Source organism: Gopherus flavomarginatus, chromosome 2, assembly GCF_025201925.1.
Source record: "Gopherus flavomarginatus isolate rGopFla2 chromosome 2, rGopFla2.mat.asm, whole genome shotgun sequence".
In the NCBI taxonomy this organism is placed as follows: Eukaryota; Metazoa; Chordata; order Testudines; family Testudinidae; genus Gopherus; species Gopherus flavomarginatus.
The window spans coordinates 77,228,001-77,247,605 of NC_066618.1; the positions used below are offsets into that span (position 1 = coordinate 77,228,001).

The 19,605-nt window shown below is 42.9% G+C and overlaps 2 protein-coding genes across 3 annotated transcripts in view; both read left to right on the forward strand.

Moving 5' to 3' along the window:
• The window catches only part of GPD1L (glycerol-3-phosphate dehydrogenase 1 like), an 844,690-nt gene that overhangs the window by 38,169 nt on the left and 786,916 nt on the right, over positions 1-19,605 (forward strand). The gene's annotated exons all lie outside the window — the stretch shown is intronic.
• TGFBR2 (transforming growth factor beta receptor 2) overlaps positions 1-19,605 on the forward strand; it is a 76,650-nt gene that overhangs the window by 23,139 nt on the left and 33,906 nt on the right. For both annotated transcript variants that reach the window (XM_050938413.1, XM_050938415.1), the window contains 2 exons: positions 12,762-12,933; positions 14,875-15,065. In XM_050938413.1, the coding sequence (XP_050794370.1) occupies positions 12,762-12,933; positions 14,875-15,065 (363 nt within the window). The remainder of the gene's footprint in view (positions 1-12,761; positions 12,934-14,874; positions 15,066-19,605) is intronic.

Here is a 19,605-nt window from a genome sequence, read left to right on the forward strand (position 1 = left end):
CTGCTTGTCTGGGCCTGATCCTGCTTTTTTCCAATGAACCCTTTGTGAGTGCTATTGTGGTCTCTTCACAGTTTTGAAAGAAATGTTCAAGGAAAGGGACCAGTAAGGGTGGGGGCTAGTTGAGGAGCACTCCCCCCCCCACCTTGCTGAATTGGTAGTGGAACACTAAAGAATCAGTTTCTGAGGCAGACAATGAAGGGGAACAGAGCAAGGGGCTTGTTGTCCTTTTTACAATGAGATGGGAGTATGAAGAGGGTTGGATCGGTCCAGAGTGGGTTTTTTTTTTTTGAGAACGGGGTAAAGGAGAGCGCTCAGTCTTGTGGTGGGAGAGGAGGCTTTTAATAAAGCTTTTAACTTATTATTTGAATAATTGAGAGCAGCGAGTTTTGATTTTGTCCACCTACGATTTGCCTCTTCCCACCACTGCATGAAACAATTAACCTCTCCTTTAGCCAATTTAGTTTTAGGTTGGCCGAGTTTGTCTTTTAAGACGTCCACTCGGTCTTGTTCCAAGATTGTAACAGTGGCCACTGAGTTTTGGGATCCCCCTGAATTAGCCTAGACCATTTTTCCAGAAATTTACAGGAGTTTGGACCCATTCTAAAATACATAAAATGAGCCGGCGTTCGTTTAGGGAACGGTTCCGACTTAGACGCCTGGTTACCTATACAGGAGGACTTCACACACCAATCACACAAGAAGGAAATTCGGGTTTGTCAGAGCGATGCCCAGTGCAACACACAAAAGGAGCCCACAGGCTACTGCCTCAATCGCCCTTGCTTTCACACCAAGGGTTTTACCCAAAGTGCGGTGCGGCTGCGATTGTGCAGATTCCACTCACTCAAACCGCAGGAACAGGAACCCCTTGGTCCGCCGATCCCCAGACGGATACGGCACCCAGACTCAAACACTCCACAGGAGGATGGATAGACACAGAGACAGGACAGTCCTCAGTCCGGACAAAATACAAAAATAATTACCTGACCAGATTCCTGATGTCAGATCCCGGGATCACTAGCAGAACAGAGTGGGAACCAACAGGTTCAATGGCGTAGACTTCACTGTGGTCGTGCACCTTTCCGTTCTGGTGGAGGACCGCTCGGGCCAAATGCCCAGGTGCTGGTTGCCACGGTCGTCCTACAAAAACGGTCAGGAATCACACGGCCCCAGTGAAGACGGTCGCCATCTCGGTGGAACCTCCAAATTGTCAAAGTTAGACTCAGGACTCAGTTTGTCAGACCACTCTGTTTTATTAGCACAGCGCTCTGCTAGTAACACCCAGATAGTGTGTGTCTTGCATGGTGCTCACATTATCTTATTTATACAAAATAAAAGGGCAGTACTTATCAGATTCTGCTTCCTTTGTTATCTTGTTAAGTTTACCTGGGCTAGGCATGCATATCTTCTTTCCTTACTAACTATTACCTATCTTCTGTTAATGTTTCACCATTAGCACCCTTGTTTATGCCTAATGTATCTTTTCCTGGCACCTGTATTTCAACATTTCTTATTTCTGCTTAAAGGTACATACACATTTCTTTAATCCATTCTTATTTTTACAATATAATTCATTCTACTTTCACATCTGTTTGCTGGATCATGAAGGAAGCTTTGAGCCAGTTTGTAACTAGGCTATTATCCAAAAACCGTCTCTTTGTCTGTCTGTTGGTCTCTGGAGTATCTGCGCACCTCTCCAGGGGTAGCTTCAAAGGGCTGTTAATGGAGGAGGTACATTAGCATCCCCCTCCTACTAGAAGAGTTACACACAATAGCACGTACACAATTGCATTTTTAACGCAACGGACCCCAAAGGTTTTAAACCTAATTCAATAAGGTTTAACCTAATTCAGTAAAGTTTATCTTAATTCCATAAGATTGGCCCAGGATATTGTCAGTCTGTCACAACGCTGCTGAGTGCCTTCCCATTTTGAAGGTATCATTCTGCCTGTAGCCTTGTTCCTTGTGCAGTGTAGTTCAGAACGTGCAATCTTGTGCTCCAGCAGGAGAATGAGCAGGTTACACATAAGTGCACGTTTTTAAAACTTGTCTATGGGAGGATAAGCACTAAGTGTGACAGACACACAGCTGATTTGCAGCACGCATGTTATGAGCTCTAAGAGGTAACCATTTTATGAACATGGTATGTGATCCGGTCGTCAAAGTGAAGTTATTGTACATTGAGGTTATAAGACTCTCCTGTATGAATGTATTTGTTTAGCTTAAGAGTGGAGGTGGGAAGAATAAATAGGAAGGCAGTGGTCCTGAATAAGCAACATCTCTGCCAATATCAGGGGCAATTACAAGACAGTGGCATGCTTCCAGGCTTTAGGCTGAAGGGAGACAGCTGTTTTGTGAGGCTCGGAGCCTGAAGATCAAAAGAACCCTGAACAGTTAAAAAGTGTTATGAGGAAAAGAAGAGGATGGGGATGTCAGGGCTGTCTAGGAAGTTCTAACAGAGAGACAAACTGACACAGAGAGAGGCTCTGTCGAAGAGCTCTATAAGGAGTTGGTCAATCCAGGGTCCTTGCAGGGAAGATGGTTAAACCTCTGGTAAGCTAGACATACGTAGTCAATTTTATTGTTTTTAAGACGTTTTCTCTTAAATGCTTATGTTCTAACACTAAATGATACTTTGCTTTAAGGAGGCTATTTGGTCACTGCATTAACCACTCTCATGGCTCCTGAAGGGAACAATACTTGCCTAGGTCAGATCTGCTAAAGAAAACCATGGTTGATACATGGGAGACTGCAACCCAGGGCCTGGTCTGAGAATGGGAGAATTGTGTGATTCCACCTTAAGGGACCAGAGATGGCTAAGAGTCCTTGACAGGCCTTGCCTTACCATGAGGCGACCCGAAGCGGCTGCCTCAGGTGCCAGACTGTCGGGGGATGGGGCTCCGACCTGAGGGTAGAAAATTGTCTGCTGCTGATGCATATGTATTGTCCCTGCCATAGATGCAAAGAGATGGTGGAGTGCTGTGCTGGAGGAAAGAGGGCACAAGAGACATAACAAGCAGGAAGGAGAAAAAGTGAGAGGAAATAACAGAAAGAAGCAGGAGCTGCAGGGAGAGAGAGGAGGAGGAGGAGCCTCTCTTGCACCCCCAGGAGCCTGGACTGATTAACACCAGCTTTTCAGGGAGCTTCCTGTTTCCTGCTGCTTCCCTGAACCCACTTGAGGAGAACAGGCAGTCAACTGAAGTAATAGGAGCCAGTTAGGCCCTTAAGAAGTTGATATCTTCCCTCACTCAGGCTCTGCTACCAGCCTGCTTCTTTGTCTCCTTCAACTGAGTGTTGAGAGCCACTATAGCTGGCACAGAACAGCAGTCATGAGTGAAAGAAGAAAACGCCCCTCTGGGGCAGCATTCAGAAAAAGAAAGTAAGCAAAGGAAGCATTTCTATCTAAGCAGGGAGGAGCTCTCCTGAGATACATAGACACAAATGTTCACGGTGAGCCTTCCGGCCCCAGAGAGGATGTGAGTGGTGAGGAGATGCCTGATCTTCTAGTTAGAGTGCAGGTGACCTGGCAGCTACTGCAGCATCCATATCTCCATCTCAAATGGATGTGTAACCTTGCGCATTCCTGAAGAAAAATGTAGATCAAAGAGTGTGGTGGAGGCACAAGGAACAGCTGCTGTTGACTTTAGTTACTTAAGTCTAGATGATCCAGGACTGTGGACCCACTTGAGCAGTAGCCTGTGGAACTTTCTTGTACTGCATAGACCACAGCAAGTGAAAAACTTCATGAAAATAGAAGTTTCTATCCAACACATTACTGGTGTGAAATCCCCAATGGTGACAAAGTGGAGAGGTCATGGCTTATGTACTCCAAAACCCAGAATGCTGCATACCGTTTTTGTTGCAGACTCTTCCAATCTAATGTTCCAGCCACATTGGGTTCTATAGGAACAAAAGACTAGAAAAATTTGGCTAGAAATCTGGCATGTCATGAGAAGGCAGCAAATCACCAGAGAGCATTCCACAGGTGGAAAGAGCTTGAGATGAGACTAAGGTTATAGATGATCAGCATCAAGAGAAGATTGCATCAGAGTCTTTTCACTGGCAAAATGTTCTGAAAATTGTGCAAATGCTTGCTACCCAAAACCTAACACTGTGTGGCACTTCAGATCAGCTGTATGTGCCAATGGAAACTTCCTTAAAATTGTGTAGCTGATGGCTGAGTTTGATGCTGTACTCCAGGAATATCTAAAAAGAGTGACCACCCAAGAAATGTACACACACCACTACCTTGGAAAACAATTCAAAATGACATCGTACAGTTACTGTCAACAAAAGTCAAACAGAAGATTGTGGCAGATCTGATGTCAGCAAGATATTACTCTGTTATTCTGGACTGCACATCTGACATCAGCTATACGGAACAAATGACTTTAATGGTGCGTTTTGTAACAACAATAGAACCTAGTGAAAATGTCCCTGCAATGGTGACTGTCAGCATTTTTCTAGAATGTATTGACATTGATGATACTACAGGAGCTGGTATGACAAATGTGCTTATTTAAAAAACTGGAAGATACGGGAACTGTGATAGCTGACATGAGAGGTCAGGGCTACGATAATCGTGCCAGTATGAGAGGAAAGAACAGAGGAGTGCAGACACGGATCTGAGAGTTAAACCGTCGATTTTTTTTTTTTTGGTCCCCAGCAGTTCTCATTCATTGAACTTGGTGGTCAATGATGCAGCCTCAGCTTCTAGTGAGGCTGCTGAATTTTTTCATGTAATTGAAAGCATCTATGTATTTTTCTCTGCATCAATTCATCGATGGCAAATTTTGAAGCAACGTCTGGGAACATCCTCTCTGACACTGAAACCAGAAATGTACATAACTTCAAATTTCTGTGTGGCGTAGTGTTGTGGCATGACATACTGTTTGAAATAAATGTTGTAAGCAAAAGACTCCAAGGTGTTGACCTTGATATATCTGGAGCAATGGAACAACTGGACAAAGCAAAGTCACAGCTACAGTCTTACCAGTCAGATGAGCGATTTCAAAACATTCTGAAGCATGCACAGAATTTGGCAGAGGAACTTCACAGTGAAGCTGTTTTCCCACCCATTCAAGAATACAAGAGTCACCAAAGAAGACGACATTTTGATTACGAGGCATGGGATAATCCCTTAAGAGACCCCAAACAACAATTCAAAGTTGAGTTCTTTAACCAGGTGCTAGATTGTGCAATACAGTCAGTTGAAGAACCGTTTCATGCAGCTCATGGAACACAACTGTATGTTTGAGATGTTGTATGATTTTCCAAAACTCCTCATTATACCTGAAGAAGACTTACACCAGCAATGCAGGGCACTAGAGACAGTGTTGAAATGTGATGACATGCGCAGTATTGATGCGAGTGATTTAGGTGATGAACTGAAAGCCCTTTCAAGATACATTTCAGCAGGATCAACTCCAAAGGCTGTTCTAGAATATGTGTGTACAAATAAGATGGCCACCCTCTTTCCAAATACTTTTTTTGCTGTGCGCATACTTCTAACACTTCCAGTAACAGTTGCTAGTGGAGGGCGCAGCTTCTCCAAGCTGAAGTTGATAAAACACATCTACGCTCCACAATGACACAGGAGAGGCTGGTCGGCCTTGCAACCATCTCAACAGATCATATGCTGGCCCAGACTGTGGACCTTCAGGAAACAGTTCAAGTCTTTGCAACCAAGAAGGCACGGAAAGCGCCACTATGATTATTCAAACAGATAAAAATGCCAGTGTTTACTATGCAACAAGAAAAGTTACATTTGCTGTTCAGGCAAAAGTTAAGTGTTAAAATTTTTGAACAAGCCATTTTAAGTTGTTAGTTCTCCTTTATTGGGGTAGGTAGCAGAGCAGTACCATGAGAGGAGTAGAACAGGAAGAAGGCAGAACTGAGACATACCAAAGTTTTGGCCCAAGTGAGGGAGCATGGGGGCATCATTTGAGCTCCCCACCTCAGGTGCCAAAATGTTGTGGACCAGCCCTTATCCTTGACCTGACAGGATGCGCTTGGGGAGAGCAGGAAGTGTTATTAGCCCTGTAACTGTGAGGCTAAGCACAGTCTTCCTCATTGAGCGGGTGTCCATTGTGTGTCCTGCTCCTGCACTCTCAAAAGCAGTGGAAGAAAATGAATGGTTGTGTCTGAGGAGACATAGTGTTAGGCGCTATGCTCAGGTTACAAACGAGGCACTTAACTACATGCTCCCTTCCTTGACCTTTCTTCTACTATTAGCAAGAGTAGCTTGGCTGCACAGCAGTGCTCTAATTAAGATGCAAGGTCTTGAGCCTTCTGGCAATGATCCTGCAAAACATTTAAACACTGAGTTCAGTGCAGGTTCTCCTGCCCTCCCTCTCCTGGTCATTACTTTAGAAGTCCTATTAACTTCATTGGTGCAGAATCAAATGGTCTGTGCCTATATGCACAACATTCTACACCTGCACTTTGCTGGATCAAAACCATTGCATATATCAAACCACAGATTCACAATTCTTGAGTACATGCATATCTAAATATTACTGCTGAAACCTTCTAAAAAGCCAATGATACCTCATGGGAAATGTTGTTTTGTTGTAACAGGTCTGCTTATGTCATAGATTCTGGGGGGAGGGGAGGTGTTACTTCCCTTTTTATTGCACAACTAGAAATAGTTGCATGAAAAGAGAATCTAATTCCGAGTTTATCTGCTTCTGCTGCCTATTTCCCACCTGAAGTCGTCATGCTCTCATTATGATCTCAAAAGCTGGCAATTGTGATGTCACACATGGGGAGCTAACACTGAGGATAGCTGCACCATTTTGCTCACTCCCGCTTTTTGAAATCTCATAATCTAATGCTTCTCATGAAGAGTAAACTCTGAATTATTTTTAAAAGACAGTTTTAATCCCAACTGGCATTTCTGAGCCTACTGGTGAATGAAGTTTAGTGTCAAATGTGACACAAATTTGTAGGAGAAAGTATAGGAGCTAAATGGAGAAGAATGTAAACCGATTTCTAATGAACAAGAGTACAATTTAAATGTTTACTATTTAAGCTATAAATATTTTGTTTAAATGGTGATTTATAGCCCATTGGGTCCCCATGTCCTGGCTCACAGTGACATCACATTGTGACTCAGTGCTAGCGCTAGCATCAAGCATTGGTGCAGTGTTGCCTACTCCCATGATTTTATCAGAAGTCTTACAGTATTTGGTGTTTTTCTTAAAGCCTCAGCTCCTGGAGTCCTGTGATTGCATGGGACTCTGTTTTAATTTATTAAAAACACTAAGTTTCTAACTCAGGATTGTAGAAAAAAAACTTGAAAAAGTGATTCAAGTACACCCTAAAGACTTCGAATCCAGAAAGTAAATAAAAAGAACCCAGCTTTTTTTGAAATAGCTTATGATGTTTCACTATTCAGCATAAATGCTGGAATCATCCCTTCCCCCACCCAGGGATCCTCAGTGCTTGGAAGGCCTGCCTAGAAAGGAAGGAGTATTACCTCCCTTGCACCATGCTCCCTTCACTTGCACAATGTGGATGCAGTAGCACTCAGCCCAAATGGAGCTCTGCTGTGAGGAAGGGTAGGGTGGTGGAGAGGAGAGGGCAGAGCAGAGGAGATGCTCTCTGCAGCACAGTCCCCGGCAAAGCCTGGAGATTTCCATGCCCACATCTAGGCATGAGGCAAAAAAGCTTGGATCTCCTCTATAGCAGCTGGTGTGCAGCTGCAAAGGGGCCAAGCCAGAGACAGAGTCCCTGCTGGAACTGTGCTGCCAGGAAGGAGAGAGACATGTACCTCTCTCTACATAATATCTCCTGTCTCTTTGATAAAGGTGTCTTCCTTCCTGCAAATTCCCAAGGCCTGTGAGGCTGGGAGAGGCTGTGGTTCTAAATCCATGCTTCTCCTAGCAGACAGGATAGTTCCACAAGAATTAAACCTCACAGAGTTTTCCTGGCTTCCCCTTCACTCTCTCAGCAGGCTTTTCTAAAGTGGGGAAGTCCAGCTCACAGTTACTATTTTGTGCATAAATCCTAAGTAATAAAGAATGAGAGAAGAGAAATGGCAGCAATTATACTTCACCAGTTATGAGCAGGATGAGTTTGCCAATGCTTTAGAAGGCTTCCCTGGGCCCCAAGTGAGGTTTTCAATGTAGATATTCCAAAAAAAGAAAGCATGTTAGTTTTAGTTTTGTTTACATTTTGTGGGCTTTTCACAGTCCTACCATTAGCTCACAATACTCAGCAAATGAGAGGACTGTAAACTATAGCTTGAGGTCTCAGTGAAAGTTAGACGCTCACACAAGAGCGACACAAAGCAAACAATGTGAAACAGCCAATAGACTTTGGGTGAGGTATACTGTGTGCGTGTGCCTGGAAAGCCACAGCTGGGAAATGAGCCAGGTGATAAAATTGTTATTCCACTATTCTTGCTCCCCAAAACATATAGCACTGATATTTCTAAGGCCTTTCACGTCTTGAGCTGTGAAGGGATTGTCCCTCAGACCTAAGGATCAATAGGTATGGTCCATGTATTTTAATATGAATTTCCTATGTGCTTCTGGCATGAGTGATTGGTGCAGTATTGGGGCTGTTGAAAGACCCATGGACAACCAGAATACGGGAGGCCAAGTAAATGCTCTCCCTTGTTTTGGACCTATTTGGAGGGCAAAAAATACAAGGGAGAGCTAAAATCTGGCCCTATAAATCTGTGAGTCTAAATAAGAGAAACATTACAGGATCATATGAGATTATACTTGCCTTGAAAACAAGTTTTAGAATGGCTTCAGCATAGTCTCTTATTCTGTGTGTGGAAATACTAGTTTATCTGTGCAAATGTTAGTTACATGGGCAATTATATTCATGCAAAATTAGAGGCCGTTCCTGCTTTAAAAAGGCCAAATGATCTTGTTTACTCAACTTTACACAAAAAAGCCCTAGAGTGTTGACTGTAACAGAATGAACCTGGGAATGGTGCAGTCAAGTAAGTCTAGTGTTATACAGCAGGGAGAGAGTGATCAATGCATTCCCATCGAGGAGATCTCTACCAGTGTTTCATCCTACAACCTGTGTGTAAACTTATTGAAGACAGCCCTGAGCTACATAGATTGGAAGAAGATCTGAATTTTTCTGGAGTTTTGGGTGTATTCACATCCAGGGGTATGGTATGTCCTGTTAACAGGAGAGAGATAGGCATGCTAGAGGTCAAGTTTGCATCTGGATGCAGATTTTGGTTCATGTCCCTTTGCATAGTTTAAAAGTCACCGATTTGATTTCAACATATCAATAAATACTCGATTGGGTGAAAGTCAAACTTCACTTTAACTAACTTTGAATGAAACAGTCATCTGAGCCAGAGCAGAGCTAAAGGAATGAATGGCACATAGACACCTGGTAGAGCCGCATAACAATATCAAGAAAAACATAGTCCATCTTTAAGGGCCAACACTTCACACCAGCCTCTGGTTGAACAGGAGTATGTCTGCCCCTTGCCCTATCTGTTCTCATTGCATCTGTCTGAGTGGAATGGTATGGTGAGTAGTGACTTAGGTACTGAACACGTAGGCTCTACGGCCATCCTTTTCAAGGAAAATTCAAAGTGAAGTCAGACTGGATGTCCTACTCCCCCTTTTTTTTTTTTTTTGCTCCTGAATTGTACCCTGTTAAAAATTAAGCTGACATTGACTAGCCAGAATTCTTTCTTTGACTCCTCGCTAACAGTTGAACCATAGTCTAAGACTCTCTTGTTTTAGATTTGTGCCCTTGCTGTGTACTGTACTTTAAAATGGGCTGCTTCACCAAACTGAATTGTTATTTACTCAAGTGGCTTGGGATGAAGATTCCCTTCTTGGGGTGAATCCAGAGACATTGTCATTGGTTTGTTACAGTGGGTGAGTCTTGGCAGAAGCTTGGCTGAATCTGGCCGTGTCTGTCACCAAACAGTGTATTTGAAACAGCTTATCTAAAGGCTTGTCTTCACTTCAGTGTTAGCTCTATCTACAGTTCAAGTGAGAGAACAACACTCATGCAGCACAGAGCGTGTGTAATAGCAGCACAGGGTAGCTGTGTCAGCACTGCATTCCTAGCCCCAGCATCAGCAACACTCAAGATTTTAACCCACGGTCCCTGATGGGCCAGCTGGCTCAACTTTAATGCACCATTTAACTCAAGCTAGAGCTTTTGTGTGTGAACAGAAGTCAGTTTAGGGGCAATGCTGAAGTTATACCTCAAAACAACGGTACAGTGAGACTAGGGTGACCAGATGTCCCGTTTTTATAGGGACAGTCTCGATATTTGGAGCTTTTTCTTAAATAGGCACCGATTACCCTCCCCATCCCCTGTCCTGATTTTTCACATTTGCCATCTGGTCACCCTAAATGAGACAAACCCTAAAATGTGATCTCTGGAGTTGAAGCATTTTTGTATTGTGTGTGAGGAAGTATGGCCTTGCAGGAAGGCTTGGACTTGACAGAGAGTCCAGTTCCTGTTTCTGCCACAGTCTTCCTGTAAGACTTTAGGCAAGTCATCTTATGGGGCAGATTTTTAAAAAATAGGCAAAATGTGAGCCTAAGCTCTCTGTGCTTGAGTTCCTTATCTGTAAAATGGAGATAGCGATACCTCTTTTCTCTCACCCTTTCGGTCGTGCCTATTTAAATCATAGGATTTTAGAATCATGGAGTATTTTTTAGTGTATGTACAGGCCCTAGTAGAACAAGAGCTCTGATCTTAGTTGGAATATCTAGGAGCTACTCTAATCCAGCTAATAAATAGTGCCAATAAAGTTCTTTGCATGTTTAAGTGAGATGCACTGTCACACACAGAGATGAACAAAAAAATTGTAATGACTAATTTTAATAGATTTGATGTATTATGTTACATTAGATTGTGAGCCCCTGAAGACCAGGGCTGGCTCCAGCTTTTTTACCTCCCCAAGTGGCGAAGCGAAAAAAAGATAAAGCCATGATCGGTGGCACTTTGGCACTGCTCTATAATTTGGCGGCGGGTCCTTCCTTCCAAGAGGGAGTGAGGGACCTGGTGCCGAATTGCTGCCAAAGACCTGGATGTGCCACCCCTTTCCATTGGCTGCCCCAAGCACCTGCTTCCTTTGCTGGTGCCTGGAGCTGGCCCTGCTGAATACTGTTCCTTTGTGTTTTGTATAGCACTCATCCCAGTGGCGCTTTGATCCTAATTGCAAGCTTTAGGATTTAGTGCAATACAAGTAATTAATAAGATGAATGTTTATCTAAGCCCTAAACTCTAGCCAGTTTGTAACCTATTGCCAGCATGCTCCCCCTAATGAAAACTCCCAGTCAGCTTATGCCATTCTCCCCCTTGCACATAAGGCTTTCTCCTGCACCATTAAAAATCAGCGGGAGTTTTGCCAATGGTCTTAATGGCAGTAGGGTCAAATCCACAGTGTGTTTAGGAAGGAGGCATTGCTTGGCTGAGGGAGGGAAGAGTAAGGGACCCCTTTCTCTGACCCTATTACAATGGTGCAAAGATCCGCTGAAAATTTTAGCACCGGTGCTTTTTTCGTCTGGCATCCAGACAAATGTATTTAATTCTTATTGAAAAGTGTTTCTAAACATGGTAAATATTTTCAAATTCTAGGGGGCAAATTTGATTGTAGTGCATGTGGAGGAGAGGGAATTTTATGAACCTCCAATCTCCTATTGTGTGTTGACTAACACCATTGGACATAAAGCATCAAATTAATATAGTTTTCATCTACAGGTGGCTACAATTGAAAGCATTGTAATCAATTGAGCCTGCTATCTGCTTAAAATGACTCTACATACTTTTATGGGTGAATTGTATTGAAACTATTATAGTCAGTCTTCTCCATCTCAGATAGTTGCATATTATTTTAAGTAAATATGCCTCTACGTAGGCATTTTCTGTTCCTTGCAGTTGTGTTGGGATCTCAAAATAGTATTTGAACTAAAAATATGCTTCCTGAAAATCATACTTTAGGCCTCAATGGGATGAATTGTCTCATCTTTCTTTACTGCTACCCATCCCAACCGTGACTGTGTAAAGGAGCAGTAGCCAAAAGTTCAGCCCATGTGTCAATTGGAATTTAGAGTTTTACAGAGTGTTTTCACTGCAGAGTTCGCTCAGGTTGGCTCAAGATGATTGGATTAGCAGCACAAGGTAGATGTGTCCTCCCTGCATTACTATTACAAGTATCATCAGTACTCATGCTTCAGCCTATGCCCCCAAAGAGCCAGCTGGTTCAAGTTGAAAGCGCCACTTAACTCGAGCTAGGGATTTTTGTGTGTGGACAGGAACCAGGGTAGGGACAACAGTCAAGTTATACCTCAAGCTAACAGTGCAATGAAGACAAGTCCACATGGTCCACCCTGGGTTAGAGTTATGATGGTGTCTCCCAAGTACACTCCTTTCCCAGCTGTGCTAATGTCAGCAGCTCAGAACAAAGGTGCAACATATTTCATGTTGGCTCACCCCTGTATTAAAAAATAAGGGTAGCTGCAGCTTTCTTCTTTTATGCAAATGAAACTCAAACTGGTCTCAGTCCTTCCTGGCACAGAGCGCCTTCACTTCCATTGAAGTAAGCAGAAGTCGAGGGAAGCCAGGATTTGAGAGAACACCAATGGCTCCTGGCATGTTGGTGGAGTGATCTTCCAGTTGGGCAAATTTGAGAGAGCCTCCCCATAAGTCAGGGATGTTTGCTACTGATGGTAAAACTATCCATTGTGATTAACTCTAATGCAGTCTGATATGCTGATGTTACTACAGTGTTTTATTTCTCTCTCTCTCTCCTCCAGCTGATGGTCTCTCACTTATGGAACCAATGAAGGAAAATGGATTCAAAATGCATGCGCTGTGTAAATTCTGTGATGTGGAGGTGACAACCTGCACACACCAAGGTCGCTGCAAAAGCAACTGCAACCGCACTTCCATCTGTGAGAATAAGAATGAAGTCTGTGTAGCAATATGGTAAGTTCATTCTTTTTTATGGGTTAGGAGAAGGTCTAATCTTCATTAGAAGTTGCTCTTACTGTCAAGACATTCAAAACTTTCTTCTGGAACATTGGCTCTAAGTGCTGCCACCATGACAGACTGTATTCTCTTGGCTCTGACTCTTTCTGTGCTTGAGGTTAACAAAAATTCGGATATGAAATGTGTAGGGGTTGGGTTATTTTTAAAAAAAAGACAAAAAAAACCCAGTTCTATTCCAACTTCTGCTGCTGTTGAAAAAGAGTCATGTTTTTCCTCAGCCCATTAAACAGCATCCACCCACAGCACACTGAAAGTAGAAACAGATTTGAGACTCTTAAGAGCAGATCATGGTTATCTGATGTGAATGGAGGAAAGCAACATTTTAAGTCAAACCATTAAACAATAAACTGACACTATCATTTAGATTATATGTGCCTATCACTGGAGCTTTATATACAGTGTGTGGGCAGAAGTGCTTTACCTGTTTAATAGTGCATACATAAAGAAATCCTTTTTTCTATCTTCTGTTTAAATATATTGACTCTTGGAGATTATTTAATGATACCTGAAACAAAAGAAACCATGGATATGTAAAATTCAATGACACGTGAAGCTTTCCTGAGTGTTTGATTAATCTAAACTTTCTGTTGATGTTTAGAATTAAATGGTTCTTGCCCTTCTAGTCATGAAACCAGCCTTGACAATGAAAACGTTCTTGTCTTTTTTCAGTTCACAACCAGGCAGAAGCAACAGCACAGAAAACTTGCAAACCTCCATATATGTCATTGAATGTTAGTGCTGAAGCCTAATTAGGAACATCTAGGTGAAAACCTGATTAATCATCAGAAATATCCCATGAGGCTCATGGTTTTGTTACATCCGTTCACTTGAAAAGGTGTCCAGCATGAATGAACATAGACATATCAAATGTAGAAATGGTGCAATGTTCCATTAAATATTTTTTCCTGTGTCTGAAGAGTAAAATAAATATTCTGTGTGCTGCAAAGTGGCTGCAATGCAGTTTGAGATTCTCTGGATTGGTAATGCAACTGTGTTTAGAAACAGCAAAGGCAAGCCAGTTTAATCAGTCAATAAATACATTTGAGCTGTCCTTCTAGTCCCATCTCTTATGTTGTATAATGAAATGTTAGAGGTGGACCACAAAAGCTTCAAAAGTATGGGCCAGATTCTCAGCTGGTGTAAATTGGTGTCACTTCTGTTGAAGTTAGTGGAGCTATCTTGGTTTGTAAGAGCTCTATATTTTTAAATACATATTCTGACATGCTCACTCACTGCCGAAACTATCTTAGAGAAGAAAACACCCTGAAATTCCACAGATTTTGCAGAGATAATTAATTTTTTTAATTAAAATTTTTCCAAAGATTTTTGCTATCTTTGCTGATAACCACAGAAACAAAATGTTTTTTTGGGGGGGCTGGATTTTTTTAAGGGGATCTCTTCATCTTGAGACTGCAGATAGGATCCAGTGCTTAGCACATTTTACTTGATGACAGTGGAAGTTCAAGAAACAGGAACTAGACAAAAACAAGATACAGCACTGAACCAGTTCAGATGACAGGATGATTTACCTTTGCCTCAAATTTGAACCAAGTCTGTTCTGAGTTTCAAAGCAGTTCAGTTTAACTTTAGTTTGAATTGCTAGGGTGGTGGTTTTCAAAAGCATTCAGCGCTGGCCTAACTCTGCTCCCATCAAAGTCCACTGGTTATATACTGAGATAGCTGCTGCAGTGCACAAATCCCCAAAGTAGACAAGCCCACGAAAGGTAAAAGTCATCCCTATGCAGTGAGGCTACAGTAAGACTCTATAAACTTAACTTTCACAATAGGATGAATTTTACCCAGAAAGAGTCCTAATAATTTCCGTGATAGGATTATCTCCTTTTGGTTTTGGTTTTTAATTCTCCTTTTCATTTTTAGGAGACAGAATGATGCAAACACAACTTTAGAAACAATATGTCATGATCCTGCTTTGCCAATCTCTGGACAAAAATTGGAGGAGCCTGTCTCAAAACAGTGTGTGATGAAAGAGAAGAAGGAAGTTGGTGGACTGCTGTTCATGTGCTCCTGCACAGAGGAAGAATGCAATGATGAGATCATCTTTTCAGAAGGTAAGTTGAATTTCTCTTCTCCCATCCCCCCTGCTGCCAGGCAACATGGGTTGTTCTCCAGGACTTTCCTGTGGTCTAGAACCTCCTGGTGGGGCAAATCCTGCCTCCTGAGCCACTGAGGAGAGTCCAAAGGAGCAATGCAGTTCCATAAATTTCATTACATTGAATTTGTGGCTCCCTGAAGGTTGCGCCCAATGCCTGAGCCACAATGCTTTCAGGTTCAACCCTACTGCATGGAGTGGGAAATCTTACATTGTGGATTCCTTAATTCCATAACTTCATTCCTTAATTATATGGTTGGTTTTCTACTAAAAGTCACTCTGTTAACTTTGCATTCCATTTCATGCATGGAGATAATCAATCCATAACCAATAATATTTTCAGCTAAGTACACCTTTTTGTCTATTTGTGCAATGTCTGAAGAGCTTGTAATTTTCTTCTCATTTATTTGCTATTTAAAGTTGTTTCAAATTTTTTTGGGCGGTGGGGAGATGGAGGGAGAAATTTTTCATACTTGGTATTTAAAATCCCAAATTTCAGTTGTATGCCATGCCATATAGTGAGAAATCTGGAGCCAGATCCTTGGGTCTGGATGAGTTCTGCTTTAGTTTCACAGGCAGAGACAGAGTTGGAGATGGACAGAGTTGTCTGTATACCACCTAGTTCTTAGGCAGGATCTAAGGGGAGAGCTCACAAGGAGTCATTCTTGCATGCATGCTCCATCCTAGAGACATCCTCTACAACCATGAGTAATTAAAGTTCCCGCATTTAGGGAACACAAGGGTTTCTCCCTATGTACACTCCCAAGCGGGTATATTTCCAAAGGAGGAAGGGGGCCATGGCTCCATTGCATCAAACCCCTTGCAGTGCAGATTAGTCACACCACAGGGTCCAGGCTCCACCATCTTAAAGGCACTATCCCTCCCCAAGTTCCCCAGGGTACTGAAGTTCTCCTAGTGTAGACACAGTTTCCTTTGAGTGCTTGCTCATATTGATTCCATTTTAGGTGTGCACATGCTCACATATACAGTTGTTGAAGGTTTTTGCCTTAACAGTCCCTGTAGGGCTGGCTGTGGTGCCCTCTGGAGTACCTCGTTCATGTGGCAGGATATCAGGCACCACCAGCCCTACATCCTCTGTTTCTTCTTACCAACCGTGAAGGTTGGTTGGAGCACCTGGTCTTGCTAGGCAAGAGCATTAGTGGTGTTTAGATCATTTTCCTTTGTTGTTTAGTTGAGTGATTAGTCAGCTGTTAAGTGTAGACACAGTTATATCAGTATATAGGTGCTTTATACCAGTATAGCTATTCGTGTGCAAGAAAAGTAGTAACGGTACCAGTCTAAGGATAAGTCTACACTATGAAATTAGGTCAATTTTATAGAAGTCAATTTTTAGAAATTGATTTTATACAGTCGATTGCGTCTGTTCACATTAAGCGCATTAAGTCGGCGGTGTGCGTCCTCACTACCGTGGCTAGCATTGACTTACGGAGCAGTGCACTGTGGGTAGCTATTCCACAGTTCCCGCAGTCTCTGCCGCCCATTGGAATTCTGCGTTAAGCTCTCAGTGCCTGATGGGGCAAAAACATTGTTGCGGGTGGTTTTGGGTACATATCCTCAGTCATCCCTCCCTCCGTGAAAGCAACGTCAGGCAATCGTTTTGCGCCTTTTTTCCTGGGTTACCCGTGCAGACGCCATTCCACAGCAAGCATGAGCAAGTTCAGAATGGTGGTAGAACGTGCCTTTGGACATTTAAAATCTTGCTGGAACTGATGATCAGACCTCAGCACAGCCAACATTCCCATTATTGCTGCTTGTTGTGTGCTCCATAATATCTATGAGAGCAAGGGGGAGATGTTTATGGTGGGGTGGGAGGTTGTAGTAAATCGCCTGGCGTCCGATTTTGAGCAGCCAAACACAAGGGCGATTAGAAGAGCACAGCAAGGCTTTGAAAACCAGTTTCATGACTGGCCAAGCTTTGGTGTGACAGTTGTGTGTGTTTCTCCATGACGCAAACCCACCCCCGTTGTTGATTTTAATTCCCTGTAAGCCAACCACCCTCCCCATTTTGAAATAAAGTAACTATTGTTTTGAAACCATGCATTCTTCCTTTATTAATTAAAAAAAAAAATGAGATAACGGATAAGGTAGTCCAGGTGGGGTGAGGGAGGAGGGAAGGACAAGGCCACATTGCTTATTGTAGCCACACTAAAAAACAAACTATTTGAATGACAGCCTTCTGTTGCTTGGGCCATTCTCTGGAGTGGAGCGGATGAGTGCCCGGAGTCTCCCCTCCGGCACATTCTTGGGCAGCTGGGTGAGGAGGCTATGGAACATGGGGAGGAGAGTAGGCGGTTATACAGGGGATGCAACGGGGGGCTGTGCTCTTGTTGGCTTTCCTGCAGCTCCAGCAGATGCATCATCATGTCCGTTTGCTCCCGCATTAGCCTCAGCATTGCATCCTGCCTCCGCTCTTCGTTCCCACTTAATTCTTTCCTGGCCTCTGCGTGCCTCCATGCACTAAGCTGTGCCCTCTCAGTGCAGGAGGATTGCATGAGCTCAGAAAACATGTCATCGTGAGTGCATTTTTTTTTACCTTCTAATCTGTGATAATCTCAGGGACGAAGATGATAGGGGGAGTGTAGAAGCATTCTATGCTCTAGGATTCAGGAGGGACTGCATGGTCACCTGTGCTGCTGAGTTCGCCACGCTGACCAAATAGGAAATTAAATTCAAAAGTTCCCGGGCCTTTTCCTCTGTGGCTAGTGCATTAGAGTTGAAAGTGCTGTCCAGGGTGGTCACAATGGAGCACTCTGGGATAGCTCCTGGAGGCCAATACCATTGATTTGCATCCTCACTACCCCAAATTCGACCCAGCAAGGTCGATTTTAGCTCTACTCCCCTCGCCGGGGAGGAGTACAGAAGTCAATTTTAAGAACCCTTTAGGTCGACGGAATGGGGTTGTTTGTGTAGATTCATTCATTATAAAATCGACCTAATGCCGCTAAATTCGACCTAACCCTGTCATGTAGACCAGGGCTAAATTCCCTTTATAGTGGTATAACCGTGTCTACACTAAGGACATGGCTACACGGAAACTTCAAAGTGCTGTCGCAGGAACGCTCCCACGGCAGCACTTTGAAGTGCGAGTGTGGTCACACACGAGCACTGGGAGAGAGCTCTCCCAGCACTCTCGGTAATCCACCTCCACGAGGGGATTAGCTCCGAATGCTGGGAAACTGTCTACACTAGCGCTTTAAAGTGCTCAGACTTGCTGTGCTCGGGGGGAGGATTTTCAACACCCCTGAGTCAGCAAGTTAGAGCGCTTTAAAATGTAAGTGTAGACATGCCCTAAGTGTTGTTCTGGTGTAACTATTCTGGTTAAAAAAACAAAACAAACAACAACATACCCCCAACTAACATAGTTATACCAGTACAATATCTGTGTGTAGACCAGGCCTTAGTTAAACTGGTGCAAAGGGCTATTTAGACATGCTTATTTTGGCTTAAACGAGGCGTATTTTCATGGACTGTCTACACTACAGAGTCTATGCTGGCATAACCCCTGAGGGTAGACTCCTCATATGCCAATAAAAGGTGTTTTTTGTTTTGTTTTGTTTTTTTAAATACCACATTCTTGAATGGTGTTAGCTGTGTTGACAGAAACACTCCTATATAGGTATAACTGCGTCTACACGGGGGATGGGGAGAGGATTGTTGGCATAGCGATGTCTGTAGGAAGTGTGTGTTGTTTTTTTTTCCACACTCCTGACCCACCATATCCGTTTTAAGTGTAGATCACACCATAGATTCTAAGGGTAGAAGGGACCACTGTGAATACCTAGTCTGATCTCCTGTGTAACACAGGCCATAGAACTTCTCCAAAATAATTTCTGTTTGAATTAGAGAGCATATCATTTAGAAAAACATCCCATCTTGATTTTTAAATCGCCAATAGCGGACAATCTACTGCAACTCTTGGTAAATTGTTTTAATAGGCAATTACCCTCATGGTTAAAAATTTACATCATATTTCCAGTCTGAATTTGTCTAGGTACATATGTAGACCCAGTTTTTTAAAGCTCTTTAGGCACCTTGAGGCATTTTCAAAAGCAAATAAACATCTTAAACTCATTGATTTCAGTGGATGTTAGGCTCCTAGATGCTTTTGAAAAGCCCACTAGGCACTTAAATACCTTTTTTAAAGATCTGGCCCCTTATAGACTGTGATCAAGTCACCCCCTTAACTTTCTCATTATTTAAGCTAAGTAGATTGAGCTCCTTGAGTCTCTTACTATAAGACAGATTTTCCAGTCTTTTAATCATTCTCATGGCTATTCTCTGAACCCTGTCCAATTTATCAGCATCTTTCTTGAATTGTGGACATAGTATTCCAGCAGTGGCTGCACCAGAGCTAAATACAGAATATAACCTTTCTACTCCTACTCATCATTTCCCTGTTTATGCATATTTTGATTTAGCTGAAGTCAGGTAGGAGCCAATTTAAACTGAACCAAAAGCAAGCACTTTTAAATGAAATA